Genomic DNA, 22,837 nt, shown 5'->3' with positions numbered 1-22,837 from the left:
TATTGAATGCATTTGGCCTTCCTAGACACTTTCTGCCCATCCGTCGTTTTTGACATGTCCTGTCAAGCTTATTCTTAATGGCCCTATGACCAATTCTCAATACCATTTCAGGTGAAGTGTATACCTGTATTTTCATCTATTGATTGATCTTTACATAGATCCGTACACACACGACAAAAAAGACCTCCAAAACAACTACTAGTCCACTGCACTCTGCTTTGTCTGTCCTTATTCCTAATGCCAGTATATTTCTCACAGTGTGATTAAATCGCTGACTTTCCTCTTTATCATCTCCACTAATTGTGTGCTTTCTCTTCTCATTGCCTCCCTGTGCCTGTCTTGTTTTATTTTCATTTATTTTCTCGGAAAGTTGAGTTAAGGAGAAAAGACTGATGAAGGAAGAAAGCAGTGGGGATAGAGAGAGGAGGCGAAGGAAGGGAAGATAATGAAACAGGTCTTGTGGTCTGTATTTGGCTGCCTTTAGCTCTATTTCCTCTGTTGTTATTTCCTGGGAGTTCAAGGTCTCTTCTGCATCAGCATCTCTCCCTGCCTCCCTACTCCATCCTCTCTCTACTGTGCCTGACTTTACCATAAATCCACCAATACACAGGTTCACATATACACAAACACTCACACCAATCAATACAAGCCTGCTTGGCACTGCCAAAGCCTAAAATGACTATAGATTTTCTGTCGACTCTGCCACTAAATTATGCAAACCTCTGGTTTATGTTCCGGTACATTTTTGGTATTCCTTCTCTAAAACTGGGATAGTGGTTTTCCATGCAGATCAGAATGGAAAGATACAGGTACGGATAGCAGGAGAAAATACTCAAACAGGATCTAATAAATTCTTATAATAGCACATTGAGCTTTTGGTTTGGTACACAGTAACTGCAAAATGTTTACTGCTACAGGTCTTAAAATCAATACCATGTATTAAAGTCAATGTAAATGTCCCCCTGAGTTCAGGATTGTGTTTAAGTGATGAATAACGCACTCCTGATGTTTGCGTTGCAGTTTTTGTTTTTCAACCTCCCATACGCACAAGCAAGGATCAAAAAACAGTGATGAGAAAAATGACGTGAAGGATGAGGTACTACAAATACTTAAATGCAATTTACCGTAAATAAACTACACCTTTTTAAATAACTTAATGTTGATCTATTGTTATGCTAAGTACGGAAATAAACTTTAAATCTAAAAATGAAATTCAACAAATTATTGAATGCAAATAAAAAATGGTAATTAGGCATCTTAATAAAAACGTAATAATGTGTTTTACTATCTTTTTAGATGTTTTTAGAAAATACAAATTTTAAAATGAATTCCTAACAAAAATAATTATAGATAAATATCATTTCAATTTAAGAGTTTGCACATACTAGTGTACCGTTAGAGAAAATAATTTTGGTAATTTAACCCACCTGTGGCATTACTGTGGTGTGTGTGTGTGTGTGTGTGTGTGTGTGTGTGTGTGTGTGTGTGTGTGTGTGTGTGTGTGTGTATTGTTCAGTATTACTGATGAATGTGTGAGAAGCTGTATGTTTCTATGGACATTTACAGTGTAAGGCAAACACATGTTTTTACTGTTTAGTGTCATTCTCTATGTTTTGAGTGAGGTTACGACCCATTTAACACGACTATTCTTGCACTAAACTTTTCAGTTTGCATGCTGATTAATTAGTTTTAGTTGTACTTTCTTCTTTTCAGTAAAACAATAAATAAGGATTCAATTCTGTGTGTCAGCTTGTGTTAATGTTTGTGACGCGTGTCTCTATGTTAGTGCCTCCTTGTGTGCTTGTAAGTGTGTGCGTGGATGCGTGTGTGCGTATGTGTGTGTGCTGAAGTAGGCTAACAGTTTGTCTGGTCAGGCTTGTGACAGTACCATCAGTAACTCGAGGGGAAATTGAAATGATCGCCTCATTCAGTCTCCCAGCACCTCTATTACTCAAAACCACACACACACACACACACACACACACACACACACACACACACACACACACACACACACACACACACACACACACATCTCTACTCATTTATACTCTGCTTATCTCTACATCATGTTGTTTAATTCTCTGGTATCTCTTTCTCTAGAGAGAGAAAGTGTTTAATTGGATTTCTATCTGTGAAACTGGTGGATTCTATAGCATAAAACCTACTGTCTTTCCAGGGAATTTGGAAATGCAAAGGTGACTTCACCGGCTCTCAAAACAAATGACAGTTCAGGGAGGTCTGGGTTCAGTGGAGCTGCAGTTGTGCTTTCAGTGAACCTTATTTCATCTGAGTAAACGGAGAGGAAAAGACAAAGTGGGAAAAAAAGAGAAGGGGAGGAAAAAGCTTCTTGAAACAGTCATTGATCACTAGTCAAAGTCCTTGATTCTGCCTAATGAGCTGCTTGTTCCTTCTGGGAGGCAGAGAAATGAGAAAAAAACAACACTGCCTGTCACACTGAAATTAAGCAAACAGCCAAACAAGATATTTTTATAAGCCTTTTTCTATAATATAGTAAGACAGTGGTTCCTACACTGTTTTAAATGCACTATTTATGTACTACGTTTGTGTAAGTAACACTTCAGAAGGACAGGACACTTGCATAGTTATTAAGTGGGGAACTTATATATCAACACATATAATGAATATTAAACACCTTGAACCAAAGCATCAGCTAACCACTTGAGTGTGGTGATTTGTCTTAGTGTGGTCATACATGTGCGAGCTGCAAAAATATTTCTTTGTGCAGGTTTCTTTACAGCCCACTTTGCTATTTAATAGATGCAATATATTCTTTCGTGCATAGGTCATTATGCAGTAATGAATTAATAACAATAATAGCCAAATAAAATTGAAGTTTGCCCATAAACACACATCCACAAATACATTGGGATGACGCTGATAGATGCTTGGTGCCCTGATGCGACTCGCTTGGCTCATCAGGAAGAAATGCTCCACTTAAACATTGTTGCTCCTTTGTAATTGAATTAGTATGTTCAATTATGTAGAGGCAGGCCTGTCCTCATTATAAAGCACTATTAAAACTCAAGAATGGAGCCAAGGGGAGGAGAGCAGCTGGCGAGGACTGGAGGATGGAGCTAAAAGTAATTTTAGTAGAGGAGTAAAGTTTTACTGCTCTAATCTCCAATGTGATTGGCACATCTGTACAGCTGTGCCATTGCTACATCAATGATGTCCTTTGCGACTTATTTGCTCTGCCCTGGTCTCTCTCTCTTTCTCTCTGTGTGCTTCTGATCCAAATGCCTGGAAAATGCTGAGCCAGCTCAGATGGCCGAATTTTTTCAAAGCTTACTTTACTAACTTCTCAAGAAAACATTTAAGTGAACCAAAATGCTGCCAAACCGCATCCCTCAGGGGTCCCTGATCTCAGCACAATGATCACACATCTGGCACACATTCATTCATAATTGTGCACGCACACACAAAATGCTGGGATCTCCTCTCATCTTTCTCATCTCATCGCCTCCTCCTCCTCCTGTTCCCAGCTGCTTGACTCTGTATTTGTCCCTCTTGTGTATCTCTTACACAGATTCATCTCAAGAGCCTCCAGAGTGGATACAAGCATGTTAATAATGAAGGCTTCCAGCTGCACAGGTGAGTTTGGTTATATGTGCACACATAACCGACCCAGAGTAGTCCTATATATTTATATTTATGAGTTAAAGTCATAAATATGACTTTAACTCATAAATATGACTTTAACTCATAAATATGATACGAGAGTATCATGGTGTGTTTTTAATGCACAGTATTCTCAGTCGCATGTTTTCCTCTTCAGATACACTAACTTGTGAATGATTCAGCAAATGACGATCAGGTTACGGTTGATATTTTCAATCAAGACTGTGGCTGCTTCTGTTTACTCACTCATCCCAGCAGCTCCACCATCACATGCAAACCCATGAAACTGTGCTCGGAATTTCTTCAGAAACTCCTCCATCGCAAGATTTTCTAACTGCAGGATGTTGCAGACAGCAGCCCTGGTGCAGACCTGCAATTTAACATATTGAAAGAAGAAGCTGCATAAGCCACCTGTGTAAGGAATTCTGATGTCAGCGATCAGCAAGGGGCTAATCCAGTTAATTTCTGTTTTATTTATTTCACTCTGAAACAGTTGTCCTTAGCAGATTAATGGAAAGAAGAAGAAGAAGCATCGGGGGGGGGGGTTATCTCTATCCCCTTTGCAGCATCAAATCACACCTTAGGTAAACCTTATAGTAATAAGCACAGAGACAGAATGATTATCCTGCTCTTGTTCTGCTGCAGTTTCTCTATAGGAGTGATTTACCACTGTTTAATTACTGATAACGTAGACTGGACCTGTATGGATGTATGTGTGTGTGCTGTTTGTTGTTCTTTGAATGTCTTTACCCCTTTCCCCTTTTCTTCTGCTCAGTAATCACCTGACTATGAACCTAGACAACAACATCAATGTCAACCTGCCACCAATTGAGAACAAGGTGTTGATGTGAGTATTTCTTTTATCTGTCTAAAAAAGGGCCATTTGCAGACTTTTGTTTTAATTGCAGTCATTAAAAAAACATTTAATAAAGTGCTTCATTTCTTGTGTATAACTACTATTATGTTAATTTCCATCATTGCGTTCATGAGATTTGAACATTTTTGTGCCTGTTTACCTCTCTGTAGCTTTCAGTGAGTCACAGTTCAAATGAATCTTTCTTTATCTTTTACATGCAGTATTCAGCGGGCTTGGCGTGACTTCCTGCAGCGACAGGAAGTGGAGAAAAGGAGCCCTTCCCCACCGTCCCTCTCCTCCTCCGATAAGATGAGCATGTCAATCAGCATGTTGACCCTGTCAGACGGCAGCACCCCAGTAAGTCACGCCCATGTCAAGCAAATGTTCTATTACAAATGTATGGCTTTAAACAACATGCTACATGTGTGATAGCATTTGAGGAGGCTGCGTGTCTGAGCGTGTGTGTGTGACAAATGACTAGAAATGACTGCCGTTAGTCACGTGTTGGTTGGTGCAGTAGTTTTGTGTTGTATGTTAACAATATGTAATACTATATGCAGGCTTATGTTAGAAGTGTGTGACAGTACAGTGGCAAAAGAAAATCCTTTTGATTTACCTGTTTGTTCTGTACTACTTGTTCATAAGATCTTATCTGAGCTTCAGAAGTGCAGTCAAACAGACACATTACACATTTCCATTAACAGCTTGGATTTAATAACTGATAACGGAAACTTTTTGGAAGCGCTAACTTCAACCTAGCATCTGTAGATTGGTAGGGTAGGGTCTTTACTTTACAACATGTTGGAGGGGACTGCTGAAGTAATTTGGTGCTGTATAAATAAAACTGAATTGAATTGATTAAAGCTCGTCAATGTTTTCATTCAGCTCAGCTAGTTTTGCTTTTTGTTCATATATATTTTTATGAAGGCAAAATGTCTGGCCTCTAATTTGGTCGCACTTCAATGTGGAACTTAGTTGTTTAAACCTTTGTTGTTTTACTTGAGTTTTAGGGATATTGCATTGCTGCATTACCAAACCTTTCCTTAGGAGGGACCGTGACATGTAGGATTTCATTTCCCCTTTAACATGGTGAGCAGCAAAGTAACTCATAATTACTAGGCTCCCTCTACTGTACTACTCTGGGATGAATGCCAGATGTTGTGTGTTCTCTACAGTGTAGTTGTGTAAAGGTTTCTTTCTTTGGTTTCTTTGTGCCGTCTTGTTAAAGACACACGAGCAGAGATGTTAGTTAGCTTATCTGGCTGCTTTAAGCCTTTGGGTGTGACTTTGGGGTGTGTGGTTTACCTCGTTTAGTATTTTGTGTCATTTTAGCAGCGTGAGTAAATGCAGTCACTGTGTTGACTTTCTGATGCTTTCCAGCTATATGCAACCAAATCAGTCGACAAGTCAAAGTCAAAGTCAAAATAGCTTTGACCTACACATTCCTGTTTTGTTTTATTGAATGGTGTTGATTGTTTTTCTTTCTGCTTTAATTTGCTGTGTAGAAACAAACAGTATATTTTAATTTTATTAGATAAAATACAACAGTGTTTTGGATTTCTTCTTTTTCTCACATGAGACTTTATTTTTACATAAATACAGAAAGTTCACAAATTTTTCTCACTTTTCTTGTCAGTGTTTTAATATGTTGCTCCAAGTTATGACAAGCCTTTTGTAGAGACTGTGAAACTGTGCTCGTAGTCCCACTTATGTCCACAAGGGGGCAGTATCTTAAAGCCAGTTTATTTGCTCCGCAAACTTAGAACCAGCCGCTATCAAAGAGTAAATATACGGGGATGTGGTCTCTCTTAAACACACTCTCAGAGCAAGCGCACGCTGAGAATAGAGAGCAGCCGAAATGCCATTCTCATTCAGCACATCTTCCGATCTTCCATTTAACCAGACCACAGTAAATCCCTGGGATTTTCTCTACTGCTTCTGTTGTGGTCATTATAATTCTGTACTGACGTCGTCTTCAGGCTTCTGGCTGAATAGCAAGTGTGTGTACACTCCTCTACTAATCTCTGAGCCTGAAGTCAACAGGCAGGTTAAATCTCAGAGACGGCTGGGAGAGTTCTGCATTTGAGCACACTTGGGTGGTACTTGTCCACTCAGTCACTACAGAGAAAAGCTTTTACACTGAAGAAGATTTGGATTTGGATTCTTGAGGACAAAAGGGGGTCGAGTGGGTTATGAGTGAAGAGAATACAGAGTGCTGTGGAACAGAAATACAATCTGCTGGCTTAGAAGCTGTCAGGCGACCTATAAGATTCGCAGCTGGTGGTTGATGACGTTATACGCGCGCATCCATCCTGAATGTTTGCGTATAATGCCATCAGCCAAGTTTGTACACACGACAACAGCACACAAACACACACAAAAGAGACATCGTTTATGTGGCGGGGAAATGCTTAGCTCAGTGACTTCAACCTGCTGACAAGGCCAGATGATCATCACCAAGAGAGAAAGACAGCGCGGGAGCGTGCGTGTAATAGACCCTAAGGTCACGGGAGACGGAGGAGAGTGGCGGAGAGGAAAGGCGGATGAAAAACAGACGTTGCTTCACCGGTTGAATGTGCTGATGTTGTAGATCTGCCCTCCTCTGTGAGAAAGGAAGAGTCAGCTTTTGCTCTCTTGTGATTTCAAGAGAATTGATCGCAATAGCCCAGCGAAATCTGCGCTATTATGTTGAAGCTGTCTCGCTTCACACAGGTTCTCTCGCTTTTTGACCTTTCCCTCCCTTTGTTTAGTCGTCCTGTCTTTACGGTAATGTTTTAGCTGGTTGTGACATCTCCGCCCTGTTACATTTCTGTTGACCCAGCTAATCATTCTCAGCACACATTGGTGTTTGTACATTCATGGATAAACACACACGCACACACATATGCGGGATGGAGTCTTGAGACACGGTGACGTGGAAGCCATCGCTAAAGTGATTGAGTTTCTAACCTTTGTGACTACAACATCAGTCTTTGACAAAACCTTGCTGCATTACTCTGCAGCCTGTGTGGGTGGGTGTTTTTCTTTTTTTTCCCCACCCTTGTGTGTGTTTAAGAGAGATGAGTGTACTGTTCTCAGCCGAAAGATGTGGTTGACATGTGACTTTACTGTGTAAATTACTTTTCGCACTGCAACTTGGCTCACTAATTGCCATGGCAATCCTGCAAAATCGAGCAGCTCTAGATATCTCTCTTTATGATCGATCCCTCTGCTGTGTGGCAACGCCATCGAGGGTGGCAGAAATTATAGGTTTCATTAAAGGGGAACCTAACAAAACTCTGGCTTTTATGCTGAGACATGAATCAGCTGTCTACATTTTATTGTTTCATAATATTGTGCTGCATCAACACGGCTAGCCAGACCACCAGCAAGTACACACACACACACGCACACACACACAGGCACGGGCACATGAACACACAGTCCAGTGCAGCTTCAATTTTAGACTGTCTAGATGATAGATGTCTTTTTATAACCAGACATCAATCAATACTGTTTTGGGACTGGCTGAATCTGTTTTTTATGCCTCTAGCAGTGTTGTTGCTCAATTACTGGAGAAATGAGAATGAAAACAAACATCCAGAGATCTTAAAAATTAAACAAGAGGTTTGTTATTTTTAAGTTTAAAAATTTGAGGGCTTTGATAGAGGTTCTAGTTCAGTTTTCTTCCTTGTTTTTTTTTTTTTTTTAAGGTAATTTGTGGGACTGTTTTGGAGTGTGGGAGCTGTCCTTTACTTTGGTGCTGATCCATGCTCTTTAATGTAGTAGCAGAGTTTTGACAGTAGAGGGAGGGCCTGTATCACAGTCGAGTTTATTGGGTTTTCTTTTTAATACATACTAGATTAATACAACATCTTTAAGATCTAGCAGAAATATAATAAGTCAAATACTGCAACAGTAATTAACTGCTCGGTAATTACTCTGTAAGTACATAGAGGCCTAATACTTTTACATAAATTCAACATCACAGTGTGAAACCAGCATATTGTGTGTGTGTGTGTGTGTGTGTGTGTGTGTGTGTGTGTGTGTTGGCTTATGAAGGGCACAGAGGGCCAACTCAGTCCATCTGGCCTGCTAAGGTGCAGGGAAACTGAGCAGAGGAGTGCCGCCTTCTCTGTCTGCCAGCTGTCATATGTCTCCATCTCTGCCCCCTCCATCAGTGCTCTCTTAACACTCTCCTCCTCCTTTCATGTGATAGTTTATTTAGTTCTTAGAGTATTTTATGTCTTTCTCTTTTTCCATCTCAGTCTTAATGGCTCTCTCAGAGCGTCCCTGCATCTTTCTCAGTTTCAGTGTCTGTTTTTATCATTTGCTCACCCACATACTGTTCTCTTGGCTTTATCAGACCAGGCAGCAGCAGCAGCTGTGGAGGCCTGGAAGTAGAGATAAAAGAGGTTAGGCAAAGTTTAGGGAACTTTTGTGAGCTTACTGTACTGTCTGCTCTTTATGTACAGCATGAAGTAGGAGATGGCTTCAAAGAGAGATTAATCTTTCAGCAATATAGCACTACCTATTTAGGTCTTCGGTTTAACCTCTTGCATGTTTGTAGCTGTCCTTAAATAACCCCGACTGCTCTGCAGATGACTCAAATTCAATATTACACAAAGCACAAGAACTTCAGCAGATTACTGAGCCAGCAGGCTGCACAGTCTGTACCCTGTGTCAAAGCATTTAACCCCTCACATTTGTTTCACCCATTTAATCCAGTGCAGGATACAAATAGTTTCCCCGTCAGTGAGCTCACATAGTTTTAATGACGGATCCTTTAGTTTACTGCACAAGTCAACCTTTCTTTACTGTATGTAGAGGAAAGCAGCAAAGATCACCTACTGTGTTACACAGGTAGAATGGTGATTACCCAAAGACCTCAGTATTGTTATTGTATAAATGGCTCTCCCTCGTGTTTACTGCGGCTTCATTCTGCTGTATTTACTGTATATTAAGCTCATAGTGCAGCATTCCCTAAAAGGTACCTTCATGCTGCATGAAGTATGAATATTTTTAAAGCATTACTGAAACTGTTGCCACAAAGTCAATTAAATCAAATCTGTTTCTTTGAAGCCAAATATCCCCAATTTATCTTGAAGAGCATCAAAGTTTAGCGCATCACCTGCAATGTTAAACTCTTTGAACAGGTGAAAAAAACGTTACAATTATCTGTTATACTTACCAACTATTTGGATATTTTTCCAGCAGTTTAAAAAAGTTATTATTTTAACGAAATGATTCACTGATTGATACAGGGGGGGGACTCCAGTTTCCATCACGACATACTTAACTTTGTTTTTAGAATAACACAGTTATTCCTTAATCACCACACTGCCCGCTAAGTCAGCAGTCTTTTGCATGCTGTCACCTTCCCAAACATTTCCTTTTCCCAATAGCGTTTCTCTGTTCCCCTCTACTGTCGACCAGAACATCCCTGCACTGATTTATGGTAATTATGCAAATGAAACATAAGGCTTTGGAAATTAATGCTAACCCCCACCAGTCTCTTCGTCACTTGAGGACGGGTGTATCTGGAGCCAATGCTTTTACAATCCTGTTACTGTAATACCAGGGACAATGCAAAAAGGCTAGGTCAGGAGATTAAGGATTGCCTTGAATTAGTTTAGGTTTATTGAAGCCTCATTGAGGCAGTTCATTAGGGAGGAAATTGATTGAAAAGGTATCCTACACATGGGTTTATACTCTTTCTTAGTCCTCGGGAGTGATGCTGGGTCTGTGGGCTGCAGATTTCATTGACATAATCCCTCTTGTCATAATCTCTCACCTAGATGAGATGTGCCGCATAGTAATCGTGTAGGTCTGTGTGTGCTGGCTCTTCACTGTGTCTGAGGTGCACTGAGTGATGGGCCTGACAGGATGCAAAAGACTGCTGTGACACACCAGCCATGGTATTGATTGACAGAATCATTAGTGACCCCGCACCAGTCCATCACCGTCTTGTGCGGAGACGGTCTGGTTCTTTATCTCAACGTTGCTGAGTTTTCTTGGCTGTAACCAAGTCAAACTGACTTAAAACAATCTGAGTCTCTAATATGTGCTCCAGCTCCAGTGTTACAACCACCCTGCAGACATGTGAAGGACATTCATATGACTCTTATAATTATGTATAAGGGAGATGGAGCCTTCTGCGTAATAATATCTAATGGAGGGCACCGAGGTCTGACTCTCTGTTAATCACCTGCCAGCAGCATGTCAAGTCAAACATGGGCCCTTTCTCACCTGGGACATGTTTGCAAATGGTAACAGCCCTCGCTTCAGTGTGACGTCATGTTGCATTTGTGTTGTATATTAGAATCCACAGGAGGTCACTGTTCTGCTTTGCTGGGATAGACTAACCCAATACCTGGGAGGAGTCCAGGTCCAGTAAGCAGAAAAAAAAACCTTTATCAAAATGGATCTAGTGTTTACTCTGCAAGGTATTCATTTTATTGACTATCAATTACTTTATCAATCTGGATTCAAAGGCACACAGTTTCAGAACACCCTATCCAGATCTGCAGGCACGCTGATGTTGTTGCTGTGTAGAGGACACTCTCAGTTTGTAAACACCCCCCTTCCCCTTCTGTCTGATAATGCCAGTCAAGGGCCTCTTCTTTTAAATTAATAGCTCATTATCAACATATTTGTAATTAAAAAGAGAGGTGAGCTGCTTTTTTTTTTATTACACTCTCTTATCTGTCTCGCTCTACCTTTCTCCCTGCGTCCCTTCTATTTTGCCTCCCTTTCCTTTTCTCCTTGAGCCTTTTTAATTTCACAACACTTTGAATTAAATATTAAAGGGTTTCAGGATGACATCAGACTTGCGAACAAGCTGCTGGGTTTTTCTAGCCCGCCTTCTATTTATAAAATGTCATCCCTCCCTATTTTTTCACCCTTTTTTTCCCCTTCCAATTTCATTCTCAACTTCCTTTACATAAATTGGTGCTGTCAAAATGTGCTGGGATGAAAACAGAAGAAAGATCATGATAATAACAGAGTCTACAAATAGTAAACAATGGTGGATTAAACTCCCTTGAGACCTTACAGAGGAATTTACTCCCAGCATTTCATTTGAGTGACTGCATTGATATTACATGAAATGTAACGCATTGTATGGTAATATCAAATTATTGTTATCCACTGCTAGCTAATATAAACATTTTCAGGTTGTGTTACAATGATCTAAATAAACAACTACCTTTAAGAAACCTGTGAAAACTACACATTGATGTAGAAAATATTGTGCTGTTAACTGCAGGTCACTCGGGCCCCAGCAACTGATGTGCTTTACAAATCCCACTTTCACATGGAGACGTCAGTATTAACCAATGCAAAGGGAGAAGAGAACAGCAGCTTTGAACAGTATTTGTGCAACAACACAGACAAGCAAATTGAGACGCGTTCCCAAACCTTCACAAAGTCAAAAGATACTCACACGTGCGTCATTCTCTGATAACATTTTAATATAAAAAAATACATCTGCTTGAAAAAACCTAGCATGTTACAACATATATCATTAAAAGGAGCAAAAAGCACCTTCTTTCCTTTCCCCTTTTCTCATACCAAGAGTGCCTTTCTGTCTTTACTGATCCCACAACCACCATTACGGTATTTCACTGATCTCCTGCTCGCTCCATAAAACAGACGTAATTGATCATCAAAGCCTGATTGGAGACAGCGATGATTTGAAGTGCAACAGACTGATACAATTATTCATTATCTTAGCTCTAGAATCTATTGATTGGGGCTTTGCAGGGGTAATCAAGAGCAGCCACGCGCTGTAAAGTGTGATACTTTATTCTGTAAAGTGTCCAACAGTAAGTAGATGGACACAGGACTCAATTTAATTCTGAAAGCTGATAAGCATGATAGTGGGAGTTACAAAGAAAGCATCTAATATTTTTTTTTGAGAGGACTGGATAAGAGGATGAAGAGAAGGAATATGGATTATCATCAGTGAGATAAGAATTTTGTAAAAAAAAATCTATAATAATAATAATAATAATAATAAATATAATTCACAGTAAATCACTTGTGTTGCTTTTTTCATGTTCTGTGTAATTTTTTTTGTTGTCTGTTCTGAACGAATAAGAGCTTGCTCAGTATTTATCCAGAGCACTGGCTCTGGATTTCATTTCATTTCATTTTGGAATAAAGTGTGTATTAGCACATCAGCTGCTACCTGTAGCTCATTAGCAGTGCATTTGTGCTGCCTTTTAGGCGACACTGAAAAATAGAGATGAAGATGGAACTGCGTCTATTTTCCTGTGCCACAAGTTCTGCCTACCTATAACTAGCGCTAGTAATGGAAATGTTTTATTAATAGGGGAGTTCATGCTCTCTGCCTCAGACATAATTCATGCTATTCATGCATAAGTGCATCACACATACATGTGCACATGTATGCACATAGGAAAGAAAGAGGTAATTAAGAGTATGTTACCGTAGCGCTCATTTATACTTGACATGATTTTACACATTCATACCTCAAGAGCTAGAAGATATCTTGAGGTGTGTGTGTGTGTGTGTGTGTGTGTGTGTGTGTGTGTGTGTGTGTGTGTGTTTGTGTGTGTGTGTGTGTGTGTGTGTGTGTGTGAGAGAGAGAGAGAGAGAGAGAGAGAGAGACACAGAGAGCAAAGGAACAGCCTGCAGCACGTTTTATATCCAGCCTCATTTACCAGATTTCACTCCTCCATTATCAGCTGGATCATTATCCTCTCTCCGCCCTGCCCTGGCTGCTCGCTTCAGCTGGGACTCAAGGTGGCACACTAAAACATCAACGCATACATCACTTACTTTCACCCAGAAAGCTTAGTATTCTGCATTTCTTTTAAAATGTGAACCTGAAAACTGAAAATAGTTCACTTCTGGGTGTATATGCGCACATAAGGGTGCAAAGTTTTCGTCCCGCTGCTGTTGTATGTGGCTATGTGTGCACGTGTCTTTTACTTGTGAGACGAGTGGTTTGCAGCTAAAGTCGAGTATCGAGATGGAGCGATACACGTCTAAGATTAGATAAAGGTTTCAGTTCTGCCATGAGCACGAAACCACTCAATGTCATACCGGTCGTTATCTTCTTTCATGTACATGTACTGTATAATGCTTTGCTGAGCATAATAGAATGCATTTTATGTGGCATAGCTAGTCATACGTACTGTAGGTACTCGTGAAAGGACACATTTGTCTGTGTACACCGGCAAAGATTACAGGAAGTGGAGCATTAACTTTTCAACGACTGGCTGTTTCACTATGATAATAATTACTTAGAATAGATCACCGAAGTGAGCAAGGAAAATCATTTTACTTCTGTACAGAGAAGTCCTTTCTTTGATTTTGTACACTTGCTGCTTTTTTTCCTGTTTCCTATCAAGATGGCAAAATTCCCCCACTCAGACAATGAGTCTGTTTTCACAGCCTAGTCTGAACTTATATTTCAGAGAAGTTCTCCGTGTTGTTATTCAAGTCGAACAATCCCACTGCTTATTCAGCCCTGTGAGATCCCACTAATAGTCACAGTGACTGCTGAGGCGTGGAACAGTAGGATACACTGAACCGACTTTGGAAATATAAAAGACTGCATGCATACCAGAAGTCAGTTGTTGTGTGTGTGTCTGCATACATTTTGGTGTGTATGTGCTCTCTCAGATGTGACCATCTAAGCTGTGATTTTTATTAAAATACTGAACATGCAGTCTGTTTGAGAAGGAGAGAGTGAGAGTGAGGAGGGGGATTTTGTTTCTCGGTTTATTGCTTTGGCATTTAGAGACAGGAGAAATCCTGAGGAGAAGAAGAGAGGGGAATGTATTGAACAGAAGGGAGATAAAAGGGGGAGAGGAAAAGCCTATTCTTCTTCCCACTGAGTGTTCTGGTCCCCAGAGAGAAACAAACTGATTTGTGATTAATGAAAAGATGGAGAAGAGGCTTCCTCTCCTTCTTTTTCTTCCTCCACAGTCCCTTTCTCTTACTAACCTAAATCTCTCACCCAGAAAAATCCATCTTGGTAATGATGTATGTGTATTGGGAATGATTAGAGAGCAGATAAAGAGGGAAATCAGTCAATAAAATAAAGACAAAAACATTTTATAATGTTATCATCGCACAACCACTTTGTGCCCCATGGAAATAATGTGCAATCGTGAAGTAAAGACCTCACCGCTTGGAAAAGTCTCATCTCTCTCCTGTGGAGCTTTCTCTCCACTTTCACAAGTGAGTGTAAGTTTTGTCTTCTAAGTAAGCTCACGAAACTTTCTACCTTGCTGAAACTACACATTTGCTCCACAACTTAAGATTCGATTTTTTTTTTTTCATTTTTTAAGTGAGAAACTTTGATAGAAGACATGACCGTAAAGGGAAAGAGGGAGATCCTGAGCTCTATGGAGCATTTTCATGTTTCATTAGCTCAGTGAAAACCAGCTTTGTTCCCTATCATCACACAGTGCATATTCCTGTGCCGCACTGACATTACAGGTCATCACTTTGCCCCAGTTATTCATCCTATGACAATGACGAAGGAGGAAGGTCGTTTTTTTAATGTATTCTCAAAGCATTTGTAGGAGAACATGGTTGAAAAAAAGTATGTGAAAGAGTTGTAAGACGTGTGGAAATGGAACAGGGGTGAGCCAAAGTATCATAATTAGAGACACCTGGAAGATCGGAAACCAAGGCGCTATACTGCACCTGCCTGTCACAAGGGAGACTTCACAGCAACCGTAGTGCAACTCCTCGTTCACATGACATTTCTCGGGGAAAGCAAACCATTTTTAGTAAATCAAGAGTGGGGACAGGAGGATGGAGGCGTAAAGGGAGAGATGGTAATTAGGAAGAGGAGAAGCTTTTCTGCTGAAAGGCAGAATGTTGAGAAGACGAGCTTTGATTTTACGCATAAATTCATGGAGTGCCAAGGTGAGCGGGTGAAACTAAGTGCCATCAAGGGGTGTGGCAGCAAGCCTACTGAGGCAGATATGAGGAAAGTAAAGCAAGAGATTTTGAGCACTTTAAACAGGATAAAAAAAAAATACTTTTGTGTCTCATTGGAGCTTAATGCAATGTGAAAAAAATAAAGTGAGAAAATTTAAAATATCCATCCATCCATTCATTCTCTTCCAACTATCCTTATCAGGGTCTTGGGATGCCTGTAGCCTATCCCAGCTGCCATAACACGAGAGGCGGGACACACCGTCGACAGTTCGCCAATCTGATGCAGGGCTAACACAGAGACACAACCATTCACACTCACATTCACAAAGTTTTTTGAGTAAACAACAAGATTTTAGCGTCAGAGACATATAACTTTACATTCACAACTTTCAGCTGCTCCCTTATTTCCTGCAGCAGATTCAACTCCATATTTGGTTTGGCACAGGTTTTTATACCAGATGCAAATCCTTCCATTTATCCCGGCTTTGGGGCCTAGCTTGTGGATAAATGGGAGGGCTGTCAGGAAGTGTGTCTGGTGTTAAAATCTGTGCCAAGCCAAAAATGTTATTGTTAGCCTCATAGTAATGTTGTGATTAGGTGAAGAAGAAGAAAATATAAGATGCCAGAACTAAAGATTAGTAAGTAAACAGGTGAGAAAATTCAGAAAGCTCAAGTAGGCATGATTTTGTGGTAAATTGACTGTTACTTAAATAGTGCTTTTCTCTCAAAATACTATAAGCTTCATTCATCCATTCACACACATTTAATTTAAGGTGACATTCATACACTCACACTCCAATAGATTAATCGGGGGCAACTTGGGGCTCATCGTCTCGCCCAAGGATTCTTCAACATGCAGACCAGAGGACCCAGAAATCAAACCGCTCTACCTCCTAACCCAGACTGCCTTAGCTACTAAGCTTAGTGTTACTAAAGTCACCTAAACTGGCCACTCATTGAGGATTTTCAAGGTCATGACTCAACTACCATAATGTCTGGATATATAGTATACAGATAATTAAATAAATGTTGACACTAAGTGTTTCAGTACAGTTAGGTAAAGATTTTGGTAACGTCACTGGTTACTCGCTGGTTTCTGAAAGGTTTCCACTTTTTCTTTCTTGTGTTTGACAAGTCATTCATTCAGTCATTCAGTCATTCATAACCAATGAGTGGCATTTGCATACCAGATAATCCTCAAAATAGACTTAAGTTTATATTCAATATGATCTGAAATGAGTGAGGTCAAGACAGAAAACCGCAGGCATGTGACCACTAACCATGTGATGTTAACTGTCTTCCTTTGTCAAGATTATTATGAACACCCAATGTAGGATCAGTCACACATGCCTAGAAACCAGCCCATGACTATCTGGCAACCAGCAGTCAAGACAGAAAAATTAGTGTCCTCCTGTGAGTGGTTGATGAAGGTTGATGGCATTTGCTGGGAAAATGATTGCTAAAGCCCCAGTTACACAGCCCCATGAACCAGTCACGGATCCCCTGGCGACTGCTTGTCACTAGGGAAAAGTCACTAGGTCATGGCTTGTAGTTGTAGTTTGAATAGAAGAGACAGACTTGTCTACACACGCTGTTAAGATGTGACACAAATCGAAAATGTAGACTTTTGCCTTCAAAGTGAAAGTTGTGCTGTATGAAGCATGTGGCTGCAGTGCTTAGACATAATTTCTGGTTTGCTTTGTACATTTTCGACTTGTAATTAGCAGGTTTTGCATCCAAACATGAAAAACCACAGCCAGTTCTGGCAATGTGCTAACAACCAAAGCAATCACTGGGAGATTTTTAGTACAACTAGCCAGCAACCTCCAGGAACTACTGCCAACTAGTCGGGTAACACGTGGTTTTCCCTAGCAGCCACAGCTGTCGCCATCTGGTGTCTTCATATAGAATGCATGAGTATATGCATGTCATTGTCAAAGGCAGGAACAGACCTGAGCTTGTAAAACTTTTAACTTCTCTTAGTGTTTATTTTCCCCCTTCTCACTACATTTAAATGTATCTGATATGCCTAACCTGCATTTGTTCATTTAAGCTAACAGCTACACTTTCTGTTTCTGTGTATTTAGGAATTTTGCAAGTGTTGCCTCAAAGACAGCACGTCTACTCTAAGTGTATCCTGAGTGACAACAGGCATTCTGCACCAGACAATGTTCAATGTCTGCATATTTGCATCAGCTGTCTAGGAAATGATGCATGCAGGATTCATAGAGCAAACAAAGAATGGCTGACAGCTTTGATATGACAACGCTTTTCCTCTCCTATGGAGCTCCACGGTTTCAAAATCACTCATTCCCTGAGTTCATGAACTGTGGAGAAAAAAACGGCATGTGCAGGAGAGAGTACGACAGAGAGGACAGCAAATGTAAGGAAAAGAACAGAAGTCTTCCTACAGAGTGCTTCCTGAACAATTCTTCTGTGGCTTCCCACTCCTGTGAGGAACATAGGGTTTGCTGAGAAAAGAGATCACATCAGTATTAAATCGAAGGCATTTTAACTGCTTTGTAGGAAGCAGAATTAACTTGGGGCTAGCAGAGGTAGAAAGTTCACCAGGTACACGCAGGGAGAAGCTAACTAGTTTAGAGAGAGAGTTTTTCAGTTCCAGTAATGTTTTATTAATTGCAGTTATGAAAATTAATATCTCACCAAATATCAGAGCTTTAGGCTAGTTTCTGTCCAATAATTCTCTTATTAATTGAAAGGCTCTTTTTCTGCCCACACACTGTTTTGTTCTTCGGTGGGGATAAATATTTCATTTGATGATTTACATTTCCAGGAGGCAACTATCTCCCCTCATGCCATAAAGGCTAGAATATGGAAATGGCCTGAGTCGCTTTGGCACAGTCAATGCATTCGAACTGCAGAACATCAATCACAATATATACACTTCTATACCACCATTCCTTATTTGCATATGAGTCTTTTACAAATTCAATATTGTGCTCTCACGAGTACTGTTTGAACGGAGAAATGCACTCTGCATGCATAATGCATCACAAACATTTTCTTTTAATTGAACACAATTGTTTCAAGTTCCAGTAAGACTCACAATCACAGCACAGACACAACATTTCTCCGAACAGTTCAGCAATTTGTTGAATATAAGATGATTTAATATATTTCTGCAACCACAGGACACAAGATCAGTTTTCTGGAACAAACATGAGCAGTAGCGCTGTCTACTGGAGATCATCAGTACTTATATTTAATTAAAAAATAATAATTAGTAATTAGTGTGCTGTTACAGATCAAGACTGATTTACTATGTCAAGTTAAGATGCAGTTTTCATGACATACCCCCAAGTGCTGGCACTCCGGTGATGTACCAGCATCTGTGATGTGGTTATAGAAAGGAAGCCACTTCCATTAATTAGTATTATATGTGGACAAACTACCAAAATAAAAGCACTACCAGCAAGGCTGTTATTGAAAATAAGAGGGGAAAAAATGAGGAGCAGCTGAGGGTGGAGATCGCTTCAACAATAACTTCACCACATTCTGTAATAGCATGGGTTTTGAAATAACATATTTCTCTTGCATACATTCGAAGCTTAGGAGCTACTGACTGCCAAAACTGCGGACAAAGGAAAAGGTAAAACAATGATCTGTGTACCCTTTTGTCTACGTATACTTTGCACATCTTTGGAGCATCTCTCTTTTTCTTGTTTTATTAAACGGTATGAATAATGTCTGTGCAATATTAGAATGACAAGGGGTTTGAACAGTGTGTTAATGCACTGCTGTGTAATACCTAAAATGTATCTAAAGCCCCTCTCAGCTCATCTATAACTTCTCTAAAAGGACACCCCTTTTTGCTTATTCATACTGAGCCAAGCAGAGCTGACCTAATGCCACAAGAGAGATTTTTAGTTAGCACATCGCTGCTCTGGAATCGGACTGTAGAGATGCAGGTAATCTCGGTGGAGTTATTTCATTGTAATAGAAGAACACCAAGCAAAAAATCTTCATACCTCAGCTGCAGTTTGATGAAGGGGTGATGTTTTGGTGCAGGGGGAAATGAAACTTATACTGTATGGCAAAACTTACTGAAGCAGAAGTCTCACTCCACGAGATGAGAGTGTGACATCCTTACATTAACACCCAAGTTGCGATAATTACAGCAGGCCTACAAGAAGTGTTTTACAGCTAGCAAGTTCATTATCAAGGCAAGCCAGCGAATATTCATATTACATGTCCAAGTCCTGTATGTGTGTATGTTACGCTTATACACGTAAATGTTCTGTTAAGCGTAAAACTGCCGGATCGTGCCTTCACACACGTCTGGCCACGACGTAGCCGTGAAAGACAGTTATGCACTAAGATTAGAAACACAAAGTCTTATTCGATCTTTGTAATGAGAAACCTGTCCTCATTTCTATGCTACTGATTTGTGGAGAGACTGGAGAGGTCCATGTGCGGTGAGAAAAGAGCAAAAGCCAATCAATGTTTTCAAAGTAGAAGAGTGCACTGCGGCTGCTCTCTCCTAACAAAGAAATCGCCCATAAACCCATGCAAAGAATTGAAATGATTTATTTATTAGACTTGCTGTTTAAAAATAGTTCCATTTTCATCATCGTTACACGGTGTTTACCGTATCAACTTTAAAGCAACATGTTTTTGCAATTTTGCAGTAATGAAAACCAAAACAGGTGTCCCTAGCAGTTTGAAACTTTACCTAGGACGGATTTTCCATAAACAAGTGTCATGTCAGTGAACCAGTGTTCATCTCTTCACAGCTAATTATCTTGTAGGAGACGGCACATAGCACGGTGCTTGGATCAGTTTCAATGAGCATACTGCATGTGCTAAACCAGGCGCCGTAGGAAGTGGAAATCACCAAAGGACGCAGGGAAATCTCTTTGCTACACTGAGGCATAGAGTGGGATTAGCAGTGATGGGTTTGACTTTGCTGTAAACAGGCTGAGCAGTAATGCAGTTGTATTAGAACAGTTTCTATCACAGGCTGCTGAAATCGCCTCCGATGCGATGTGGGTGCATTATTGTGTCCCTGACGTACGTACCTTTGATCAGCTGCGATATTTAATTACACTGAAGAACACCCTGAACATCTGAATTTGTTTCCACTTTGTTTTTGTTTTTTCATTTACTCCCCTATGCATTTATAATAGAAAACAGCTGGGCATAGCATAGGGAGCAATAAAGTGTCTTATCCCGAAAGCCTTGCTATCATAGCTGTTTGCATTCATGTTGAGCTCTTTTGTGCAGTGTGACGCTTTATGAACACAGATGTTCACTGAACGCAGAGACAGACAGATTAAGAGGATAACTGCTCATTTACAAATTTTGAAATTGTTGAGTGTTGTCTCAACATATACACAACATTTACTACGTAGCAACTAACAGCTGTCAGAGATTAAAGTAAAAGGGAAAAGATGCCAAAATGCACTCATTTCTCACCAAACCCCAAGTCCATTTTTACGTGGTAGCTACAGCACAAGCGCAAAGGGTGGAGACAAGATGTGAGTTATTGAATTTGTAATGAATGGTCTCAATGACACCACTAGCTGCCAGATTGCATATTTTAGCTCAATCCATCACTAACGGGACATTTTCAAATCTTACCCTGAAGCTGAAATATGAAAATCACAGCCACTCTGCCTGGTTTTAAGACTGAAGCCATCAATCCTCTGGCCCCCATCTTTTCACAGCCTTAATTACATGGTATCTCTTGTGCCATCTGCCCTCCTGTCCAAGTCTGGTTGTCGTTCAGTATAAAATGAGTGAGATGAGCCTGTTCTAATTAAATAAGAAAGAGATAGACTGGGGAGATTACAAGATGTGTGTGCAATATGAGCTGGGTGGAAAAATGTCTGTAAATGTTGGTGTTTATGAACTGCTTAGCTGTCGAGTCATGCCACATTTATATAGGATAACTGAAACGAAAGATATGAAACCAACCTCAACAGAAACATCTGTAATAGACAAATGTTGTATGTTCTGCTATCAGAAACCTGAAATACTGCCGTATTTCATGCTTCAATGTGTGTAATGAAGGCCACCCAGAGGAACTGCTGCTACTACAGCTCATTCAGTAAATAACAATTACACATGTCGACACTTGTATGAGCACAGCATAAGCATTTTGTGTTAGCAACTGTTTTTTTAGTGTAAGATAATTAACGCATATTGTACTCTTACCCTCATTTCTTTTTGCTCCGTCACAGCAGTAGAAGGTAGAATTCGGATTCTGTTTCCCTTCTTATCCGCCAACAGTGTGACTTATAATTGGTGGAACTGATCAAATGAAATGAGTGAGCTGATGCAGTACAGCGCAGTGCAGAGCAGAATAGTGTCAGACTAAAATTGCACACGCACAAATGAATGACATTTATGAGATCAGACATTTACACGAACTCTGTCTCGCTTGCCAGCTCTCACAGAAGGCAGAAGGCACCTGCAGAGAGAGGAAATGGCTCACTTCTTGTGCATTTGGGAGGCTGGGTGTTACTGGAAATTTCCTGAAAACAGCTTACTCATCCCTGAAACAATATATCTGTTATTTCCGTCCTGTTCGTATATCCCCACTGCACCAACTGATTCCCCCCATTTGGTGCGTGCAAACATGTGTAGATGGCTCTTACGGGAAGGTGTAGGTCTCAAGCCTTGCAAGTGTTATCTCTTTAACAGAGCATGGAGCACCCTGTGGCGCCGATCAGCTGGGCAGCCATCTCTTCCACAGCAGGACATGCACTGGTCAGAAATACTCGCTGCTTTGCTTTTCTCCGAGGGTTAATCGAAGAGCTGCAGGTATGCCCTAGGGGGAAACAGGTGGAAAGAAGGATTAGGTTAAAGACAAGAGATCTCGTGAATGTGCGTTTATTGATTAAAATGATTAGTTGAGTCTAGTTATTTGAATCAATCAAAGCTGATTCTGTTAAACAGAATCAGCTTCTGGGGATTTCCTTACCTGGATGATTGAGCATGCATCAAGAAGTTTTTCTAATCAGTTTATTGAGGGACATTTCTCCTCATGCATACCATCCAAACCAGTGCTTTGTATTGCTCTTGCTCCAAAACAAGGTCAAATATTATATAAAGGTCAGAGTGATTAAATTTTACCTGTGGTTCATACCAAGTTCATTGAATACATGAGACTTAACTCACAGGGTAAGATCAAATGTCAAACTCCTGAGTCCTTGACCTTAGATCTCCTCCCAGTGGCTTCACTGATTTATCTTTGTTGATGACCTTGCAAGGAATAAAAAAGAACATCTCAGTTTTCTTTCTTGCAGGTGTGCTTTTGTGTCTGGTGAGATATACTGGTGTATCTTCCAGAAATTCGGAAGTACGCGGATCCCGTGTCCATCTCTGCCTTCCCCAGAAAACTTCTCTGCCTCCTTAGGCTTTGTGCCCTGAGCTGAAGACACAAACGACCGCCAAGGCTCTGTCAGTTTC

The 22,837-nt window shown here is 40.4% G+C and overlaps 1 protein-coding gene across 1 annotated transcript in view; it reads left to right on the top strand.

Moving 5' to 3' along the window:
* schip1 (schwannomin interacting protein 1) overlaps positions 1 to 22,837 on the top strand; it is a 240,416-nt gene that overhangs the window by 82,763 nt on the left and 134,816 nt on the right. The window contains exons 6-8 of the mRNA XM_085371734.1: positions 3,551 to 3,615; positions 4,418 to 4,489; positions 4,720 to 4,855. Of these exons, the coding sequence (XP_085227860.1) occupies positions 3,551 to 3,615; positions 4,418 to 4,489; positions 4,720 to 4,855 (273 nt within the window). The remainder of the gene's footprint in view (positions 1 to 3,550; positions 3,616 to 4,417; positions 4,490 to 4,719; positions 4,856 to 22,837) is intronic.

Source organism: Diplotaxodon limnothrissa, linkage group LG14 (assembly GCF_057381915.1).
Source record: "Diplotaxodon limnothrissa isolate DT_005_m linkage group LG14, D_limnothrissa_male_GT1.1, whole genome shotgun sequence".
NCBI classification, from domain to species: Eukaryota; Metazoa; Chordata; class Actinopteri; order Cichliformes; family Cichlidae; genus Diplotaxodon; species Diplotaxodon limnothrissa.
Note: the sequence above shows the minus strand (reverse complement) of the source record. Positions and strands in the feature narration are given on the sequence as shown.